The 22,422-nt window shown below is 43.9% G+C and overlaps 3 protein-coding genes across 3 annotated transcripts; 2 read left to right on the top strand and 1 right to left on the bottom strand.

The window, feature by feature from the left end:
• Positions 1 to 2,191: 2,191 nt before the first annotated feature.
• CPR103 (cuticular protein RR-2 motif 103) lies at positions 2,192 to 3,144 on the top strand. The gene is given in 3 exon segments (NM_001043390.1): positions 2,192 to 2,203; positions 2,298 to 2,702; positions 2,802 to 3,144. Coding segments are annotated over 3 exon segments (669 nt in total). The 3' UTR covers positions 3,054 to 3,144.
• A 9,167-nt stretch (positions 3,145 to 12,311) lies between these two features.
• On the top strand, positions 12,312 to 13,318 carry CPR104 (cuticular protein RR-2 motif 104). The gene is given in 3 exon segments (NM_001043389.1): positions 12,312 to 12,332; positions 12,443 to 12,847; positions 12,944 to 13,318. Coding segments are annotated over 3 exon segments (669 nt in total). The 5' UTR covers positions 12,312 to 12,320; the 3' UTR covers positions 13,196 to 13,318.
• A 2,617-nt stretch (positions 13,319 to 15,935) lies between these two features.
• Positions 15,936 to 16,840, bottom strand: CPR105 (cuticular protein RR-2 motif 105). The gene is made up of 3 exons (NM_001173192.1): positions 16,822 to 16,840; positions 16,329 to 16,739; positions 15,936 to 16,242 (listed from the first exon to the last, which is right to left on the bottom strand). Exons 1-3 carry the CDS (start codon positions 16,831 to 16,833, stop codon positions 15,991 to 15,993), a joined length of 675 nt encoding a protein of 224 aa, NP_001166663.1. The 5' UTR covers positions 16,834 to 16,840; the 3' UTR covers positions 15,936 to 15,990.
• Between the last annotated feature and the right edge of the window lie 5,582 nt (positions 16,841 to 22,422).

The following is a 22,422-nucleotide window of genomic DNA, read 5'->3' as shown; positions in this document are numbered from 1 at the left end:
ATTACAAGGTAAATGTGGCCACCCAATTTGAGACATAAGTCTTAAGTCTCAACTTTATAGTACAAGGGCTGCAGCATCCTTCAAAGCGAAATGCATTACTGCTATACAGCTGAAATAGGCAAGGTGGTGGTATCTACCCCCGCGGACTCACAACACGCCCTACCCCCAGTAATTATGCAAATTATAATTTTTGCGGGTTTGATTTACATTACACGATTTTATTTCTAGATCTGAAAGTCGTTCGTGAAAATTTGTAGGATTCGAACACAAAAATCCGGATGGGCCTAATTGATCCACTTTTAATTTTGTTGGATGCAACTACTCTTCTCTCACTGCACTCTTCGGTACTCACTGTACGAAAACGTCGCAAAGTACAATGTGCCACCACTTTTTATTGCCTTTCTAGGCACCCGACTATGCAATTAGGTCAATTTCGTGGTGAGTGCTTACCGCCGCTCGTGGACGTCATCAACACCGAGGGCACAGCCGAGTTACTGACTAAAAAAGCATCATCTGCCTGTGCATCAACCCTCTGAGTTTTTTGCCAGATCTTCTCAGTGATTCCAAGATCGCATTAAAGTTGTCCTGCGTCCTGCCGGTAATGACTTACGGAGCCGAAACGTGGACACTCACAGTACGGTTGGTCCGTCAGCTCAAAGTCGCTCAGCGAGCCATGGAAAGAGCCATGCTCGGAGTTTCTCTGAAGGATAAAATCCGGAATGAGATTATTCGACAGAGAACTAAAATCATCGACATAGCTCAAAGAGTCAGCAGGCTGAAGTGGCAGTGGGCTGGCCATATATGCCGTAGGACTGACGATCGCTGGAGCAGACGGGTTCTCGAGTGGAGACCGCGCAGCGGAAGACGTAACGTGGGACGCCCCCTGGCTAGATGGTGCGATGACCTCCGCACGGTGGCCGGCAAGAAGTGGATGAGGAGAGCCGCAGACCGGGCTCAGTGGTGTAGATTGGGAGAGGCCTATGTCCAGCAGTGGACGACTGTGGGCTGTTGATGATGATGATGATGATTAAAGTTGTCAATTATTTATTTAAAATATAATTTATTTAAAATATATGTTTATGTTTTTGAAGTCCTCCTAAAGGATAAGACGCCCGGTGCATTAGTATAAAGCAATACAAGCGACTGCTTGTTACTGATGGTAGGACCTCTTGTGAGTCAGCACGGGTAGGTCCCACCGCTCTGCCCATTTCTGCCGTGATGCAGTAATGCATTTCGGTTTGAAGGGTGGGGCAGCCGTTGTAACTATACTGAGACTTTAGAACTCATACTCAAGATGGGTGGCGGCATTTACGTTGTAGATGTCTATGGGTTCCAGTAACCACTTAACACCAGTGTGCTCTGAGATCGTCCAGCCACTAAGGAATAAAAAAAAAGTGTTGAAATCCTGTAGACATGTACAATTTTTCCTAATGGAACATTTAATACGTTTAACACATGTTCGTGAAGAATTTCCACACTGAAAGAATAATGTCATATAATAACGATAATCAAAATCGAAAAATTATTTCGTTACATTATAGGTAACGAAATAATTATGAGCATAATTAGAGCGTATAATGAGCTGTAATGTCTAGAGGTTCCAATAACAGCCGTAAAGTTAAAAGCTAGTGATGAGCTCGTTCATTCATCAAATCAATAAGGAAATGTAGGTGGTCATCAGAAATACTGGAGAAAAAACCAAGTGAATGTACAGGTCACTGAAAACAAATCGAATATCCTTTTTCGAAGCATAGTTACCATCATCATCATCATCATCATCATCATCAACAGCCCACAGTCGTCCACTGCTGGACATAGGCCTCTCCCAATCCAACGTGGCACGCCCCTTGGCTAGGTGGTGCGATGACCTCCGCACGGTGGCCGGCAAGAAGTGGATGAGGAGTGCCGCAGACCGGGCTCAGTGGTGTGGATTGGGAGAGGCCTATAGTTACCATACATGGAATCAATTAAAAAAAGTTTTATTATAAAAATAGTGAATTAAAAACCTTTCTTTTCATCTTTGTATGTATTGTGGTGCTGATTTTAACTCAAAAGAAATTATATCCAGTAAATGTTGACTTTGATTCATGACCTGTCGGCCTTGTATCGCCTAAAGACTCTACCGCGCAGTATATAAGTGGTTCTGTACAAACCTACTGTATCAGTTGTGTCAGTACGTTATCATAGTAACATGTTCTCTAAAGTGAGTGAATCAATAGGTTAATTTAAATAAACGAATTCGGATAAAATGGTATATGATGAATCCAAACATAAAAAAATTATGTAATTTATTTTAGATCGTAGCCCTGAGTGCTGTGCTGGCAGTGAGTGCTGCAGGTCTCTTGCCTGAGCCGCACTATTCTTCGGCTGCTGCTGTCTCCTCTCAGAGCATCGTCCGTCACGACCAACCACAGCTCCATGGCACCAAATATGTAGCCGCCGCTCCAGTAGCCATCCACGCCGCTCCTGTGGCATACCACGCAGCTCCTGTCGCCTACCACTCCGCCCCCGCTCACTACTCGTCTGCTGGCGCCGTCTCCTCCCAGACCATCCTGCGTCACGACCAGCCTCACGCAACCAACTACATCGCCGCCGCTGCTCCCGTCCACTACGCTAGCCCCGTCCACTACACCGCTCCTGTCGCTAAAGTGATCGCTCCCGCCCACAAAGTGCTTGTATCTGCTCACCATGAAGAGGAATACGTAAGTACAATGCTAAAATAAATTAGGTTAATAAATGATTCCTCTGGTAGGTCTACTATTAGAAGACGAATGTTCTAACATTTGCGTTCAATTTGACAGGCTCACCCCAAATACGACTTCGCCTACTCTGTTGCTGACGGACACAGCGGTGACAACAAGTCCCAGCACGAGTCCCGCGACGGTGACGCTGTGCACGGCGAGTACACTCTGCTTGAAGCTGACGGTTCAGTGCGCAAAGTTGAGTACACCGCTGACGACCACCACGGCTTTAACGCTGTCGTCAGTAACTCTGCCCCCGCTCATCATGTGGCTCATGCCGCCCACACACCGGTCCTTCTAGCTCATCATTGATTCTAAACTAGTCCAAAAACAAAAATTTAGCCTATTATTCTTGTAAAAAGTTTTTATGAAAATTATGAAAATAAAAAATGATTTTCTATAAGTTTTGTATTTATTAATATTTTAAGATTTCTTAACATCATTTTGGATATTATGGATAACGTGTGGAAGAAGAACGTAAATCAATAGGAATGAGATTTGAAAGTTAAGGAATTTATAATTACGTTAAAAACCGAACATCTCAAAGACAATACTAATGGCCAGCCGCCAAAAAGTTTTATTTTTAATCCTTCGATATTTTTTTTTTTTTTTTTTTTATTGCTTAGATGGGTGGACGAGCGCACAGCCCACCTGGTGTTAAGTGGTTACTGGAGCCCATAGACATCTACAACGTAAATGCGCCACCCACCTTGAGATATAAGTTCGAAAGTCTCAAGTATAGTTAAACGGCTACCCCACCCTTCAAACCGAAACGCATACTGCTTCACGGCAGAAATAAGCAGGGTGGTGGTACCTACCCGCGCGGACTCTCAAGAGGTCCTACCACCAGTTTCGACGCGGAACCAACGCTGCAGAAACAGCTCGCAATATCAATGTTGCGTTTGGAGAGGGGACTGCTAATGAACGCACCGTGCGATTTTGGTTTAAGCGCTTTCGTGATGGAAATTATGATTTGAAGAACGAACCACGTGGAAAACTGCCCACACATGTGAATAACAATGAATTGAAAGAGATGGTGGAAGCCGATCCGAGCCAAACTACCCAGGAATTAGCGGCATGGTTTAAGCCTTACCAACAATATTGACTCATTTGCGTCTGAAACTGCAATTAGAAATCATTCGTCATCCTCCGTATTCGCCAGACCTTGCTCCAACGGACTACCATTTTTTTCGCGATTTGGACAATTTTCTGCGTGATACAAAGTTTTATTCCCAGGAGGCAGTACAAAATGCTTTCACACAGTTTGTAGAATCTAGATCACCAGAGTTCTATCGCAAATGATAGCGTAATGAGCGTAAATGATCTTCTTATTAGATGGCAGTAATGTATAGATAATAATGGTAGATATTTTGATGAAATAAATATGGTAAATAAAAAAAAAGGAATTTCAATTTTTCAGTACAAATCGGTAATTTCATACTTTAATCTTTTTTTTATTTTTTATCGCCTAGATGTGTGGACGAGCTCACAGCCCACCTGGTGTTAAGTGGTTACTGGAGCCCATAGACATCTACAACGTAAATGCGCCACCCACCTTGAGATATAAGTTTGAAAGTCTCAGGTATAGTTAAACGGCTGCCCCACCCTTCAAACCGAAACGCATTACTGCTTCACGGCAGAAATGGGCAGGGTGGTGGTACCTACCCGCGCGTAATATTATAAATAAAAAATTAACTATTATGCTAGTTTGAGTATTAACGCTTAGCATTTAAATTGATTTTTCAGTACTTTAACACATTTTCATGCAACAGAGTGGCTATGCTCATCATACTAATTACTTCCATTAGGGACTCACTATCAGATGGGATCTATACTCATTTGTCAACAATGGCAATAAAACTAATCTTTTAATTTTTTATTTATATTCCTATTATTAAGCTTTACAATCCCTAAAATACAAAGAAAATTATCGAATGATTATTGACAATGGCAGACAGAGTTGCAACATTTAGGATAAAAATCCGAGATTATCGATAGGTCATCCGAGTCAGTCGTGTTACGTAGAATTTAAAACCAACTAAATAAAGTTAAAATTAAATACGATTTTTGTTATTATGTGTTACGCGTCAGTTTTTTTTTTTTTTTTTTTCCTACCTATGCTGATAGCCTTGAGAGGCTATTTCAGCTTCGCCCTAACGTTAGTAGGTGAGCTCGCGGGGCTCAACCGGAGAGTTGCTAACACTGACCCTAGCAAGAGCAGTGCTTCGCAGAATCTACCACCGGATCGGAAACGCGACCCACTGAGAAGATCCGGCGAGAAACTCAGTGGGCTGTGTCTATGGGTTAGTTCGCTCGCCGAGCCCTTTGTCGCAAGCGACGGGTTCGACGAGGACGGTGACCGGTGCTTGTGGTGCCTAAAAGCACCGTTAATGGATCAGGAGGATCCGTAATGACGTGCTTTGGGCGACGTCGACGGTTTACCATTCGGTCTACTGGGTCGGGTATGTAATTTCCAGCGGCTACGATGAGAGGGTTCTCATGTCGTGCCGCCTTCTCAAAATGGCGCAGCGATGCCGACTGTAGATACTTACTAAGAGAGTCGAGCTCCAGGTCATCGTGGAGATCCACATTCCTAAGGAACCATGGCGCTCCGACGGCTATCCTGCAGAATCGTGATTGAATAACCTGAAGGGATTTCAAGTGGGTGCGGGCTGAGTGAGCGAACACTACGCTTGCATACGTCATGACGGGGCGTATACAAGTTTTGTAGAGAGTTACCTTATTGCGGAGGGACAGTTTGCTTCGACTACAAAGCATTGGATAGAGTCGTCCTAGAATAAACGCGGCGCGGTCGCGAACCGTTTTTATATGGGGACGGAATGTCATCCCTCTGTCGAGAGTGACGCCTAGATATTTGACCTTCGAGACCCACGGTATGGGCTGGCCAAAGAGAGTGATGGGACTAACGGCGGAGGTGTTTGCGCGCCTACTACGGAGTGGGATGCTCGAAGTGATGTTCGGAGGGCGACCCCTTTTGAAGAGCACCGCTGCGCTTTTCGTGGGGTTGATGTCTATTCGCCACTTCCGGAACCACTGTCCCATGGTGGCTACTGCGATCTGGAGTCGCCGATGAAGCAGCGACATCTTCCTACACGAGTAGTAGATAGCCGTGTCATCGGCGAAGAGCGCTAGATGGGTCTCCGGAGACCGGGGTATATCATTGATATACAAACTAAATAATAACGGGGAGAGCGCGGAGCCTTGCGGGACTCCGGCAGTCAGTTGACGGGGACGAGAACGAGTTCCCTCTACTCGATTTCGAAACGAACGGTTCGACAAGAAGTCTCGTATGATGAGCACGAGTCTGTCTGGCACTCCCATGTTGTACAGTTTGTAAATTAAACCGTTGTGCCAAACTTTGTCGAACGCCTTCGCGATGTCGAAGAAGAGGGCGCCGGTCGGGATTTGTTTACGCCTATTTAGTCCTATCAGAATGTGCTCCGTGAGGCGGTGCACTTGTTGTACGCACGAGTGTTTTGAGCGGAATCCGAACTGTTCGTCTATGAGAATTTTGTTCGCGGTAACAAAATCCCAGAGGCGTTTCCTAAGGAGACGTTCGTAAATTTTTCCTATCGTCGAGAGGAGACTAATCGGACGGTAACTAGAAGTTTCGTTTCTCGGTTTGCCCGGCTTATGTATACCGATAACGTCCGCTTCTTTCCACACCGCGGGAAAGATGCAGTGCGTCATAGCGGCATTTAAAATTGTAGCCAACATTGCTATCAGTTGGACTGGCAAAAATTTTAGCGCGCGGTTGTGGATGCCGTCGGAGCCTGGTGCCTTCCTAGGTTGGAGGTTGTGGATCGCGTCTCTAACTTCGTCAGTGGTAATGGGGGGTAACGCGTCCGAGGGCGGCAGGGAAGCTCTGCGCTCGACCTCCCTGTCGACTAACTCGGTGTGTTCGGGGTCCGCGTGTTGAGTGCTGGTGGTGCACTGCTCTTGCAGTGCATCGGCCAGCAGCTCAGCCTTGTCATCGTCATCGAATGCCGGTGGTTGGCCTGAAGGGCGTAAGAGGGGAGGCATAGTAGCGGTAGTTTCGGATTTGAGAGTCCTAGCTAGTCGCCAGTATGCTTGGTGGGAGGGCGCGAGTTGTTCTAAATAACTATGCCAATTATCGTTACGCGCGTCGCTTAAGCGGGAGTGGACTTCGCGTTGTAGACGACGCATCTGAATCCGGTTTGGATGCGTGGGAAGACGATCGTAGGCCCGGATTGCCGCGTTCCTAACTCTTAAGAGATTCCTAAGATCGGGGGACAGTCTGATGCGGTGGAAGCTGTCCTCCACATCGACTTCTTTAGAAGATCTAATGATCGCGGAAGAGATGTGATCGGTAATGATGTTTATGGATTCGACGGTGTCCTCGGGGGATGGATTCGAATCCGGGCCGTAAGGGAGGATTGGCGGAGCGGCGTCGGCTAGGCACGTGCCCAGCTTATTCCAATCCACCATGGTCCTCGTAACAGTGACTGGGTTGTGAGGGCGACCGAGCTGCATAACGACAGGTCGGTGGTCTGAGTCGAGCTCTGACATTGCTTCGATGGAACGCAAGCGCAGAGTTACGTTCCTAAGCAATGCCAGGTCTATAGTGCTCGGACGGAGCGCGATGTTATACGGATAACATGTTGGAGTTGGGGGACCGACTATTTCAAAGGTGAGGTCGTCTATAAACGCGTCGAGACGCCTACCGTTAACGTTTGTACGATGGCAGTTCCACCTAGTGTGGTGGCAATTTAAATCGCCTGCCAGGATGACGGAGTCTCCCATGCCGAACAGTGACTCGATGTCACTGCTCAGGAGGGGCTTGTCCGGGGGGAGATAAAGGGATGCGATGACGATCGGCTGGTGTCCCGTCAGCGAGATACGGCACACTGACGCCTCGATATGTAAGAGCGAGGGAGTATCGAGAGGGACAACGTGCAGGGCCCGTCTATAGTAAATGGCAGTCCCGCCTTTCGAGGCGGTGAGTCTGTCATTCCTAACCATGACGTAGTTCGCGACTTTCGGGTCGCGACGCGAGGGCTTCAGACAGGTCTCCTGCACTAACAAGATATCTATAAGATTGTCGCGGAGGAATTCGAAAATTTGATCGCGTTGCCGCGCGAGTCCGTTAGCATTGTAGAATGCTAACGTAAGGGAATACGGTTTTTCTCTACCTTTTTGCGCCATTGATTACCGGTAAAGATTTTATAACGTACGCGACACGGACTCGTAAACGTCCATGTGATCGAAAGCGGCCGCGAGCCGCTGTTCGGGGGTTACCGACCTACGGATAGCGTCAGCGAACGATCGCAGACGGTCGAAGTTCACCGCGGTGACGAAGTCGCGCACGAGCGCGAAGTCGTTGGCGGCAGAGGGTTGCGGGGGACGGAACGCGGGCGCGGGGCGAGGTGCGAGCAGGGGCTGGGGCGCGGGGCGTGTCACGAGCGGGGGCGGGGGTGCGGTTTCCGTTCCCGCCTTCGTATACGGCAGCGGTTTTTTCCACGCCGAGACCGTGGGAACTGCAGCCGGCACGAAGGCGGGTTTCGGCACTGAAGGTGCCGAAGTCTTTGGGCCGACGGTTCGCGGAGCCGGGTGGGTTGGACGTTTCCGCGGAGCCCTAGGACATCCACGGTAGTTCGCAGGGTGCCCTTGCTTAAGGCATAGGACACAGCTTGGAGGTTCGGTCGCGGTTTCCCTAACACGCGAGCAATCTAATGTGGCGTGGTCGCCGAGGCACTTTACGCAGCGGGGGCGCGCGTGGCAATTACGAGCCGAGTGGCCGTAAAGCTGGCATCTGTAGCACTGCCCGGGAGTGCCACGTTTATGGGGGGCTTCGATGGAGACCCCGGATAGGCCGCAAACTGTCGAGAGGCATGAGATTTTCTTTTTTGCCTCCGGGGTTGGCTCCAACGCGACGAGTATCATGTTGTAGGGCTGCTTGCCCCGCCCACTGTGCATCCGATGCACACTAACTATAGGGAGTGCCTGAGCGATCAGGTCCTCCTTAACGTAGTCTATGTCTAGTTCTTTCGGTACTCCGCGTATTACTACGCGGAGCTCGCGGTCCTCCTGAAGAGCATAGGTGTGGAAACCTATGTTCTCCTTTCGGAGGTATGCTGAGAGGGCCCTATGGTCGCCCGGCGTTGCGACCTTAATCTGAATCCCGTGCGCGACGTTACGCGCATGGGTGTAGTTAATTTTATTTGCCTGAAGGGCCTGGGATACGCGATTCCACGCTGTCTTCTCTTGAAGTATCAGCGGGGGCGGGGCAGCTACTTTTGGAGCGGGCGCGGGCTTGGGACGCGGCGGCGGGGTTACGCGGCGAGCGGAGTCCGACTCCGGTGTCACGACTACCTGCGGGCGGGAGGCGGTCGCGGATCTTGTTTGCTTCGTCGTGGAGCTCCGGGACTCCACGGCGCGAGTACGCTTTTTACCGCGCGTTACGGTTTGGAACCCATCCGAAGTTCCAGGCTGAGGGCTTGACGCGGATTCGAAATCCATCTCCGATTCGGTATCGGAGCCTGAACTCGAAACGATCGAGGTCGCGACGGACGAAGCGCGCGATGACGTAAACGACGCGGACGCGGGGGTGGGGGTAGCGTTAGGCGCTATGTGAGCCGCATCGTGGGAACGTGCGCTCGAACTTGACGCGGCGGCGGGGGGCGCGCGACGTGCCTCCGAGGCACGGTTGAGAAACGCGGCGACGGACGCGGGGGGGGAGGGATTGCCACGGGCGGCCCTAAACTCTAGGTACTCGGCCCTAATTGACGGGTACCTATCCCGGAGGAACCCGACAATATCACTAGCACTATCTTCTTCCATTCTTCGGTCTTCTTGCCCGGGGGGGGCGGCCCCGGGACTTTTGTTGAACTCGCCGAAAGGCGAGGCCCCGGATAGGATTTGTAACCCCCCTGTGCTGTAGGACAGCAAGGAGCAGGGGGGGGAATGCCTATGCCGTGAAAACAGCAATCGGCGGGGAAAAGGAAAGGAACCCGCTCGGGCTGTATAGTGCTACAGCAGGCAGAATCGCGAGCGGGGGTCTAGTCTTGAAAAAGACTGTTGTTTTGGGAAAGGTTAGGAAATCGCTAGCCTGTGAGTGCCACAGGAAGCCTGATCGTAGCGATTGGTTTTGTCTTGAAAAAGACAGTTGGTAAAGGGTGGGTTCGCGGTTACAACACTTTAGCGCACAAAAATGGACTTCGATACGCAGATCGCAAGCGACCAACGGATCGGAACGTCCGCACTACCGAATTGTAAGCACGATGTATTCACGGTCACTACACTGTCGAGCACAACTGTGAGTTCAGAGACGCAGCTCGCAAGCGGGCCACGGATCGGAAAGCACGTCCGCGCACGACCGAGTCGTGAGCGAGAATGACGCGTCAGTGTGCTGCGTGCAAGGTGATGACGAACATAGTTTGACTGGAACGCGTGCGGTGGTAAGAAACGGGAGTCATGTCAGCACTGTGCTTCAGCGAAATGTATAGGACAAAATTGATAGATCAAATCGTGCGCCCTAAAGGATAAAACGCCTGGGGTATCCGTATAGAACGATGTGAGCATATCAGTGTTAAAATGCCACAGGACGGCACCAAATTTCAAATGAATACTAACGTAACAAATCTATACGAATGATTTCCACGGTGACGGATAAACGTGGTGTAGTGTAAATCAATTAATTTTGATTTAAATGTGTATGTAAATTAATGGATTATTTTTATCCAATAAATAAATTAAAAAGAAAAAAGCGAAGCAGTAATGCATTTTGGTTTCAATGGTAGGACAGCCGAAGATTGTCGCTGAATTTACTTTGTAATGTTGATGAGTTTTGGTAACCTTTGAGCGTTTTTTTATTGCCTTTGTAACTAGAGGAGCATAGGCCCCACCTGATCGTAAGTGGTTACCGTCGCTCATGGGCGTCAGCAAAGTCAGGGGCTCAATCAAGTCACTGCCTACCTTTGAGTATTCTCTGCAACTCTAAATAAACAATAAAAATATTTGTTACCAACAGTGATACCAGAGAAAAACGAATCTGGGGGGGACAATAGGTTATACAGATCAAGGAGACTAATGTGAGTATCCTAAAAATTTATTGAAAATGATTTGGAACATGAAGGATGCATGGATGATGAATTTCATAATATTTTGGCCAAGTTCCTAACCACTTTTTTCCATAGCGTTTTAGTAGAGTATTTAATTGTAAGGAATGACCAGGTTTAAAAAATGTTGTTATGAATCTACAATAAACACATTCATCATTGCATAAATAATGGAAAATAGAACAGATAGGTTGTATTTTCAGAAGGTCACCCCTAAATGGTAGTAGACGTAGACGGCTTATCATGCACTCAGGTTTGGGAAACTAAATAGATGAGGATTTTGGGGATTTTGGGCTTACCTACTTGTTGATCGTTTAGTGGAATTTAGCCACTATTCATTAGTGACGCCATTTTTATTCACGAGTTCGAAGTCTATTAAGTGTAATTGCATTGAAGTAACTCTTCTTCTTAGTCGAATACTTCATTGCTGCAGGTCGTGCCCTTGAAAGCCCTTCGTGGCTCTTTGTGCCCTCAGCTTCGATTTGCTTCGGTTTTCGGCTTCTCTCAGGGCGTTCGCAACAGAGAGTCCAGTGAGCGCAGTATTTCGAGTTCTAAAAGTAACAGCTACCTTACGTTTAGAACTCGAACACCTGATTGGTTCTGATGCGGACAGAGAAGTGGTATCAATTTATACGGGATTCGTAAAAGCCACTCCGCTACAACAAAAAAAAACGTGCATACTTATTTTATTTTATCTATAATTTTCATGATAAATATCTACTTCGACAGACACACTATCGGTGGTGTATAAATATAAAACATTTTTTCAGAAGATAGTCTTATTTGGACCAGATGCCGAGTAGGTTCATTTCATTGGTGGCCGAAAAAAGCAGTTTGTTCGAAAATAATAAAATAGTAGAATAATTATATTAATCTTTGTAATGAATTTTTAAAATTGTTTTTTTTTTATATTTTATTTTAAATATTATTTGTTCCACATTCACCTGTATTATACACCTGTATAATAATACTGTTAATTATTAAAGGTAATTAATAAAGTAATTAGTAAATAATGTAATTAAAGGTATATAATTATGAGTAACGTGGAAGCATCGGTTAAGTGTTTGTCCCATAAAAGCCATGCTGTTGCATTAATATTCCAAAAATATAGAAAATAAGTATTTTAACTAATATGGTTTTTCAGAGGAAGTTTCTGGAATAAATAACAAGTACCAAAGAAACACACAGAGGTACAACAATACATTCCACAATATTCAGACCGCAGCATCAAAACGAGGCTCGAATTTATATTAATAGTGTAAATACCAATAATTATAATACAAGCCAATCAAAATGTTTTTTGAAATAACATGACACTCTTGGTATTCGAATTAAAAACTTGAAAAGAAAGCCATCCAGTTAATAATGACGTTGCTACTTGACCTGTCGACCTTGTCTCACCCAAAGCTCGAATGTCGAGTATATAAGTAGTTCTTTACACACATACCGTATCAGTTGTATCTCAGCTTATCGTAACACCATGTTCTCTAAAGTGAGTTACGAAATATGCAAGTCCTTAATAACTGCATGTTTTGAATTGTGCCACTTTTCTATTATTGTATAATCAAATGTGTATTTAGAAATAAAACAAATTTATTCCAGATCGTAGCCTTGAGCGCTGTGCTGGCAGTGAGTGCAGCAGGTCTCCTGCCGGAGCCGCACTATTCTTCAGCTGCGGCTGTCTCTTCTCAGAGCATCGTCCGTCACGACCAGCCACAGCTCCATGCCACCAAATATGTAGCAGCCGCTCCAGTAGCCGTCCACGCCGCTCCTGTGGCATACCACACAGCCCCTGTCGCCTACCACTCCGCCCCCGCTCACTACTCGTCTGCTGGCGCCGTCTCCTCCCAGACCATCCTGCGTCACGACCAGCCTCACGCCACCAACTACATCGCCGCCGCTGCTCCCGTCCACTACGCTAGCCCCGTCCACTACGCCGCTCCTGTCGCTAAGGTGATCGCTCCCGCCCACAAAGTGCTTGTATCTGCTCACCATGAAGAGGAATACGTAAGTACAATGCTAAAATTAAATACATTAGTGATCGATTTCAACCACTTTACTATTAGAAGACTGATGTTCTAACATTTGCGTTCAATTTGACAGGCTCACCCCAAATACGACTTCGCCTACTCTGTTGCTGACGGACACAGCGGCGACAACAAGTCCCAGCACGAGTCCCGCGACGGCGACGCTGTGCACGGCGAGTACACTCTGGTTGAAGCTGACGGTTCAGTGCGCAAGGTTGAGTACACCGCTGACGACCACCACGGCTTCAACGCTATCGTCAGCAACACCGCCCCCGCTCACCACGCAGCTCATGTTGCCCACGCACCCGTCCTCCTGGCTCATCATTGATTTCTCAACTAGAAATTAGTGTAGTACTTTTTGATTTAACTACAATTTTGATTCTAGTTTAAGAATCTGTAAATAAATAATTTAATTAAATGTACATATTAATAAACAATGCAATTTGATAAATTTTTTGTTTGTTCTTTATAATACTAAAATACAAAAGTAAAATAATGTTTTTGTAAAATGTTTTTATATTATTTTGGTGCTGTAAACAGCAGCTCGGTTCCACCTAAGCCACAGTGGAATAATAAAACGGCTATATTCTTATCAAACGGTTCGACTATTTATGCGAGTATGACGGTTTAAATCCTTTAAAACAAATGATCTATGCTTCTATGAAAGTACGTACTTAGAACGTATTCATGAACGAATTTCAGGTTTTTTTCCCCTACCTAAGCTGATAACCTTGAGAGGCTATTTCAGAGTAACCTTAACTGAGTAGGTGAGCTCACGGGGCTCAAACCGGAGTGATGCTAACACTGACTCTAGCAAGAGCAGCGATGCGAGCGATGGGTTCGACGAGGATGGTGACCGGAGCTTTCATGTTATTGCTGACGTCCATAACCAACGGTAATCACTGACCATTTGGCACCGGCTCGTATGCCTACAAAGGCAACAAAAATATACAGCGAAGGAGCTGTATTTTTACCATCTGCTTATTTCTACCGCGAAGCAGTCATGCCTTTCAATTTGAAGGTTGAGACACTTTTTATTTGTTATTGTCACGAAACGTACATATTTTGAGTTGATTAAATGACAAGTTCAACCGTTTTGTGGGTAAGACTGACGGTGCTTGGCGACCAACCCCTTGCCGTGATCTCGTCTAAGATTGTAAGAACCCATCGTGTATACATAAATTACAGAATGTACATAATTCGTTTCGACTGCATTCAAAAACTACAGCATGTCTTAGGCAGTTCTAGATCCAGAGCTCAGGCAAACGCTACGTCCGGTTGAGACGACACGGTCTATTTTTCCGTTCAAAAGTGCTAATTAAATGAAAATCGACGTGAATCTAATACTGAAGATTTAATTCAGGAGATAAGAAATCTTTGCGAGATATCGATTTTGAGTACTCAGCACTATATATAGCCTGGACAATAAAAGACATAAAGATATGTACATGCTTATTTGATATTTCCATTAAAATGATGACGAAATGTAATAATGCAGCATAAGATGTTTCTTCAAGATTCACTGTAATTTTTCAAAATATCACACTATACGTGACAGGTTATGAAGCCATACAGTTGAAAAACATTCTTACACCAATGTAGCGATGCATTCGGATTAGAAGAGACATTGCATTTAAAATTGAATTGCATTGGAAATTGAGACAGACACTATCATGTATTTTGAAATGATAAATTTAATCGACGGTTATGTTGTCAACTGCGGTTTTGAGACTTAATAATTTATTTAGATTCGTAAGACCCTCGAAATTTTATGAAGTTATATTTATATGGAAAATTAATATAAATTTAGCCGTCTTCGTTCTTGTACTCGCTTCATCTCAAGTAAAGTCTGCCTCACAGAGAACATCTAAGTAGGGTTAAATAGATGCAGACCTCCCCCACGGGAGCTTTCCTCTTCGATATCGTGAAGGCGTTGAATAAAGTCTTGTACAGTGCCTTAAATTATTAACATGGGAGTGTCAGACAGTGTGGCACTCATCATACGAGACTTCTTGTTGAACAGCTCCTTTCGGTATCGAGTAGAGGGAACCCACTCTACCGCATCAAATCACAGCAGGAGTCCCGCAAGGCTCTGCTCTCTCTCCGCTACTACTTAGTTTTTATATCAACGACACCCCCAGTCGTCAGTGACCCTGTTAGCCTCTTTCGCTGATGATACGGCTATCTACTACACGAGTCGGAAAATGTCTTTTATGCACAGTAAACTCCAGACCGCGGCGACCAATTTAGGTCAGTGGTTCCGGAAGTGGCGCATCGACATCAACCCCACGAAAAAGTACCTAGGTGTCACCCTCGACAGAGGGATGACATTAGGTTCCTACATCAGGACAGTGCGCGACTGACCTTCATTCCTACTTTGTTGACTCTTCCCGATGATTTTATTTGAAAAGAAAAAAAATGTCCCTTCGTAACAAGGTCCTATGCAATTGTGATGTTCGCTCACGTGACCCGCATGCGCATAAACTATCGCCAACCCATGCAGTCCCGTTTTTGTAGGATATACATTGGAGTACCGTGGTACGTGAGGAATGTCCATCTTTACGACTATCTAAATTTAGAACAGATTTGTAAATATCTATCTTCGGCGTGCGAACTAACCTATAGACAAACCCACTGAGTTTTTGGCCGGACCTTCTCAGTCAATCTCGGTTCTTTGGTAGATTCTACTCTAATCACGGTTCTTGCTAGAGCAACTGTTAACAAACTCTCTCAGATTGAGTCCCGTGAGCTCACCTAGCAGCCATAGCGTACCTAAATTACCCCATAGGCTACCAGCGAATAGGTAGGGAAAAGCTAAAATAAGGGCATGGCAATGAGTTAGAACGCCGGCGCATCGGCACCGCACATTTTAGATGCTACAGTTAATCTGGTTCGTGCATATTTTATTTTTGAAATGTACAAGAAAATGTAAGGTATATATTTTTGATTTGGTGCCTTGATTTGGAATTCCTATGTAATTATACTTATACATATGTTTAATGTTTCCTAAAAGATTCATAAAAATTAAAATCTCAACGTCAGTTTGCGTTTTTATTAAATATTTCCTTACAATTTTATAGGCATCTTAAATTATTTAAATCTGACTAGGCAACAATTTAATGATTAATGATGAGCCAGAAGGACGGGTGCGTGGGCGGCATGAGCTGCGTGGTGAGCGGGGGCGGTGTTGCTAACAACAGCGTTGAAGCCGTGGTGGTCGTCAGCGGTGTACTCAACCTTGCGCACTGAGCCGTCAGCTTCGAGCAAGGTGTACTCGCCGTGCACAGCGTCGCCGTCGCGGGACTCGTGCTGGGACTTGTTGTCGCCACTGTGTCCGTCAGCCACAGAGTAAGCGAAGTCGTATTTAGGGTGAGCCTGCGAAGTTTAACATTAATGAATACGTATGGACTTTAATGTCAAATGAATACAAAGCATAATTATGTTCTATTAAATAAACTTACATATTCTTCTTCATGGTGGCCGGCGACAAGTACTTTATGGGCTGGAGCGATCACTCTGGCTTCAGGAGCGGCGTAGTGGACGGGGCCAGCGGCGGCGTAGTGGACGGGGCCAGCGGCGGCGATGTAGTTGGTGGCGTGAGGCTGGTCGTGACGTAGGATGGTCTGGGAGGAGACGGCGCCAGCAGACGAGTAGTGAGCGGGGGCGGAGTGGTAGGCGACAGGGGCTGCGTGGTATGCTACAGGAGCGGCGTGGACGGCTACTGGAGCGGCTGCTACATATTTGGTGGCATGGAGCTGTGGCTGGTCGTGACGGACGATGCTTTGAGAGGAGACGGCCGCAGCCGACGAGTAATGTGGTTCCGGTAAGAGACCTGCAGTGGCCACTGCTAGTACAATGCTTAAAGCAACAATCTGTGAATATTTGAAATGATTAAATATACACATTGAATGAATTATCCTTTACAAATTAATCATATTTTCATGTATTACTTACTTTGGCAAACATATTGATATGATGTTCCGAAGCAACTGATGAAATGTGGGAATCAAAACGGCTTTTATAGCTGCCAGTATTTTGGAGGCCGAGGTTAACAGGTTGGAAGTTATCACTTTTCGGCTCGATCATATTCATAAAGCATATTACGTATTATTACTAAGTTTAAGGTTTGTTTCATTGAAATACTATCATGCGGTATAGTGAAGGAGTATAAGTTTAAGCTTTAAACTATGAGAAAAGTGTAAAGTAATCGAAGCGTCGGAAATATTATAATGAGAACAAATTTTGAACAATTGAGAACAAATTTTGCCAAGACTACACTATACAAAAATATTAATAAAGACAAACAGTATTTAATCTATTCTCAATTTGACTACAGACGTCAAGAACAAAAGTTTGACAATAAATAAATAGTATGCATGCGTGTGTGCGGCAGATACATGGTATGTAATGTAATGTTTTTTTTATTGATTTAGTGTATTTTTTAGGCATAATTTAAAAAAAATATTAACTTTCTGCACTCCTTCTATATTGTATATAAGTGTGGGAAATTTCATACTCCTCTGTCCGCGCAATTTTCGTAAAAAGGGGTACAAAGCTTCTGCTTCACGTATTAAATATAAAGATATTTCGAAACCAGCCATCCAGTCGTCAGTCGTTCATCTTGAAGCCTAATAATCCTTTTTAGATCGCTGAGCCACTATAGTAAGTAATAAAACAATAAAAACCAATAAATAGTTGTAGAAAGTGGTTGGTTACCAATACGTGTCACAGTAGTAGAATATATATAATTGCTGTTTTGCATGTAAGTGTAATTTGGTTAGCGTGACTTAAATCGCCTATAAAACAATATAATTTCATATGTGTAATTGGAAACACCAATGTCAATGTTATTCTAGATAGATTATTTTGTGATACGATAGCGAAACTCTACATAATTTTGTAATTGCTGTAGATGAAGAGATGGAGAGACTACGCCCTTCCACTAGTAATAAAAATCGGTAAAAAACTTTTAAGTTAAACGGTTTTATTTTATGTGCACTGAAAACTACAAAATAAATAAATAGTTACTTACCTATCAACCTACGTAGGTCATCTCGGTCATTAATATCTCTGATGGTAGTGGTTGTCATAACATGAACCATGTCAGCGGCCGAAAGGCAGTTCATGAAAGAACACTAACACCAGGGTTTGCTTGGTAGGTAAACTAAGCACACACTATAACAAGTAGGTATTTTGACCTTCTAGTTCAGAAATATTTTAGTACTAGGCAGAATAGCTTTTAGGCATATTAGACTAAAATAAAAACGTGGGGCCCATTATTATTTCTGTATTACTTTCTACTATACTAAGTGTGGATTGTATCGACTTATTATAATCGTCATCATCATCATCCTAGCGGCTTATCCCGGTCGCATCCGAAACCTCATAGCTCCGGAGTCCAGGGTCCGCTGAATCGACTTACTATAATCGTAACTGGAGGTTTTGACCATCAATAATCTGCCATGGCGGCTTCACCAGCGAACGCCGAGCTCATGATCTACCAAAGTATAAGATATGCTCTACCATAGGTATGATTTCAGAGGGGCCCCACGTTTTTATTTTAGTCTAATATGCCTAAAAGCTATTCTGCCTAGTACTAAAATATTTCTGAACTAGAAGGTCAAAATACCTACTTGTTATAGTGTGTGCTTAGTTTACCTACCAAGCAAACCCTGGTGTTAGTGTTCTTTCATGAACTGCCTTTCGGCCGCTGACATGGTTCATGTTATGACAACCACTACCATCAGAGATATTAATGACCGAGATGACCTACGTAGGTTGATAGGTAAGTAACTATTTATTTATTTTGTAGTTTTCAGTGCACATAAAATAAAACCGTTTAACTTAAAAGTTTTTTACCGATTTTTATTTTCTTGTTTTTAGTATTTAGTGAAATTGTCTACCGAATATTCCTCATTCTATTTAATTCATTCAGTGCATCATTATTACATGGTTTCTTACCTGATAATTTAGTACAATCTAATTCCTCAATACATAGATAGCCCTTCCAGAGACTTGACTCGACTTAGAGCCACGTATGCTTGTCCTTCCTCAAACAATTTTGAGCCCAAATATACTACTGCATGGACAAAACTAAGGGCAACATCCTTCTTTCAGCCGTACCATAATTGAATTTTGCTGGAAACTGTATGGCTTTAGGGTAAATAGCGTGCATGCCGTTACATTGCACGCCGGCAAATCCCGAAGTGAAAACGCTGTGGTCACCTTGATGCCATGAAGCCCGAATAATTCTAGGAACGTCATTAATACTAATGAATACATTTGGAATTTCAATTCTTTCAGGTTCACCGTTTTCAGGTATATCTGGCACACTAAGTCGTATTAAGTCTTGTTCACTAATCTGGACATTTTCGTCAATGCGTACATCTCTATAAAGCGGGTTATTTCTAGTTAACCATCTTAAAGCGCTGTAGAATTTTTCGCGAGATATTGTGAACTCTCTTGTGATGTTCAAATTCTCTAAACGTTCTGTAACTACAACGATACCCACCTGGCTGGAAGATCTTGGAAGCATATTAGGTAATCTTTCACTGACCTCTAAGATATCTCGGGCAAACCACACTGCTTGTCCGTGGAAACCGTACTGCCCGTATAGCCCAGTAAATTTTACGATTTTAACAAGTGGGATGATTCTACACAGCAATCGCTGCTCTGCTTGCGTCAGCGCTTGAATCTCATCTGGTATTGAACCTGGATCCAGATTATTCCAGTACGCCTTTGATGGTGCTATTGTTTTATTACTGGTCACATGTGTTTGGCAGCGCGAACATAAAAGTAATGTTGTTTTTGAAGACAGTTCTGCAGGTAGATATCCTAATACAGCTGTGTTGTAACGTACAGTATGAATTTGGTTAGGATATCAATGCTTCGTGCAAATGTCACAAACGTGTATACACGATGTGTTAATGGCATTTTCAAACGCTTGTACATGATTTTCAGCTCTGCGTTGCTGTGCACGCTCACGTTGGTTATTTAACCTGTCGTGGCGTTGCTCAGGTGTTTCTGAAGCTTCTAACTCCTTTCGTCTCTCACGCCGTCCTGTTAACCTGGCCTCATGTTGCTCAGGTGTTTCTGACGCTAATAGCTCTATTTGTCTGTTACGTTGTAATCTTAGCCTGGACTCATGACGCTCAAGTGTTTCTGATGCTAACAACTCTCTTTGTTTGTCACGTTGTGATACTAGCCTGGACTCAGGACGCTCGGGTGTTTCTGACGCTATTAGCTCTCTTCGTCTGTCACGTTGTGATGCTAGCCTGGACTCATGACGCTCGGGTGTTTCTGACGCTATTAGCTCTCTTCGTCTGTCACGTTGTGATGCTAGCCTGCACTCATGACGCTCAGGTGTTTCTGACTCTACCAGCTGCCTTTGTCTCTCACGTTGTGCTATTAACCTGGTATCATGTTGCTCAGGTGTTTCTGTTGCTAACCGTTCTCTTCGTTTCTGTAGTCAACTGTGGGTTTCATTTTCACTTTCCTTTGCACGTTTCGTTGTATACTTTTCTTTTGCCTTTTCGAGCCTTCTTTTTCGTTGTGTAGCAGTTTCGTTTTTATTTTTGTTTGCTTTTTTATTTATTGTTACCATGTTGTTCCCACGATTAAGGGGCATTTTGACGGTCGACCCCGCCAGAAGTCCAGCAAAGGGGCAAGGCTTAATATACAACAAGATGCGCCCAATCTTGAGGGGGAAGCGCTGACGACATTACATTTTTACCCACCCTAATGCCATACAGTCCTCGGCACGTTTTAACCTATTACCTTAACTTGGGTGGTATAGCTACCGCTTACTAACGAGGTATCTAATTACCTAAATTTTTTTATCTGCCCCTCTAACGTCACACAATCTTGGACGCAACTGTTCTCGACACGACTAATCATGCCCCCACCTAATACGCCATTTTGTAACTTGTAACACCTAATACGAAATTTTGACATAATGACAGTATTCTGCTAGTGTAGTCCTATTATTTGATACCCATATTGTGGTGGTTGTGGAAAAATATGTACCTAGTCCGCCATATTGGAACGGCGTCCATCTTGAATTTTAAATTTTGACATAATCATCGTGTTTTACTAGTGTAGCCCTTTCATTTGATACCCATATTGAGGGGTTTAAGGAAAAATATGTAATCCGCCATTTTGTATCGGCGGCCATCTTAGATTTATAATGTCATTGATTTTATTATATTGTATTGTCATCTAAATTAAATGTGTGTACCAAATTTCAGATCAATCTGACAACGGGAAGGTGCTTAAATTTCAATTTCTAATTTTGACCCAAATAAATAAAAAACAAATTCCGTACAGGTCGAGCTAAATAAAACCGTTTAAAAATGACGAATCAGATTTGGTTACAGTATTTTAATAAGCTACAGTAACAAGTATCTAAAACGTAAACTAATTAGTATATTTTCACAATAGAAGTTAAAATACGAATTAAAACATCAAACATTGATGCCAAGCTCTCAGAATAACAATTCTGATTCGTAAATGGATGTTCGCCATTAGCACTTCATGATAACAAAAGACGATAATATTATTATACTGTTTCATAAACCGTTTTAGTTGTACATGTAAATGTTGTAATTAATTGCAACTAGAAATCTAATTACCATTTTATCAGTTTTTTTTTGGATGAGCTCACAGCCCTCCTGGTGTTAAGTGGTTACTGGAGCCCATAGACATCTACAGCGTAAACGCGCCACCCACCTTGAGATACAAGTTCCAAGGTCTCATCATAGTTACAACGGCTGCCCCACTCTTTGAACCGAAACGCATTACTGCTTCACGGCAGTACCACCAGTAATTACGCAAATTATAAATTTTGCGGGTTTGCTTTTTATTACACGATTAGAAAGATTGGTACCAGCCTGGGATTCGAACACCGTTGCATCGCTTCAACACGAATGCACCGGACGTCTTATCTTTTAGGTTTAGGCCACGACGACTTCATATACAATTTGGGAAAATTCCTGGAAGAAAAGAAATGCTGAAAGTGTACATTTTTTTTGCAAAATGTACATGTAAAACCCGTTCTTATAAGTTTTCGGTACCAGAGCATTTTTAATAAATTGCAAATATTTTTCAACCTTTGAATGTCGATTTAAGAAATAATCCGTGATAATTTCAGAAGTTTAAACATGTATTTGGGGAGATTCGCGGATGTGTTGGGGGTTATAATATATTTTCAGAATATATACATATTTCATCAAAAAGAGTTTTTTAAATTCATTTCTTAATGTAAAGTAAACTCAAAACACAGACACTACAGTTCAGTTTGAATTTAGTTTTGAGAGTATTACCTGCTTAACTGGTTCTCGTTATTTAACGACACAAAAGGGAAATGTAGGCTACATTTCGATTACGTTAATTTAATTTATATAGCTCTCATTCAGTTACGATATTAATTAACAAAATTGAACTTATCTACGGTAAAACTTTAGGTGGTTTTCGAATTCGCGTTTGCCAATAGTAAGCCATGTTTTTTTTAAATTAGAAGCAACATGTAAGATCTAGGACGTGGCTAATAATCACACA

This window comes from Bombyx mori, chromosome 22, assembly GCF_030269925.1.
Source record: "Bombyx mori chromosome 22, ASM3026992v2".
NCBI lineage: Eukaryota > Metazoa > Arthropoda > Insecta > Lepidoptera > Bombycidae > Bombyx > Bombyx mori.
This window is presented reverse-complemented; position numbering and strand designations above follow the sequence as displayed.

What these genes read in the sequence shown, in the direction of transcription:
- CPR105 (NM_001173192.1), bottom strand. An exon ending in GCCACCATGAAGAAGAATAT is followed by an intron (nt 16,243 to 16,328) that starts GTAAGTTTATTT and finishes TAAACTTCGCAG; the next exon opens with GCTCACCCTAAATACGACTT.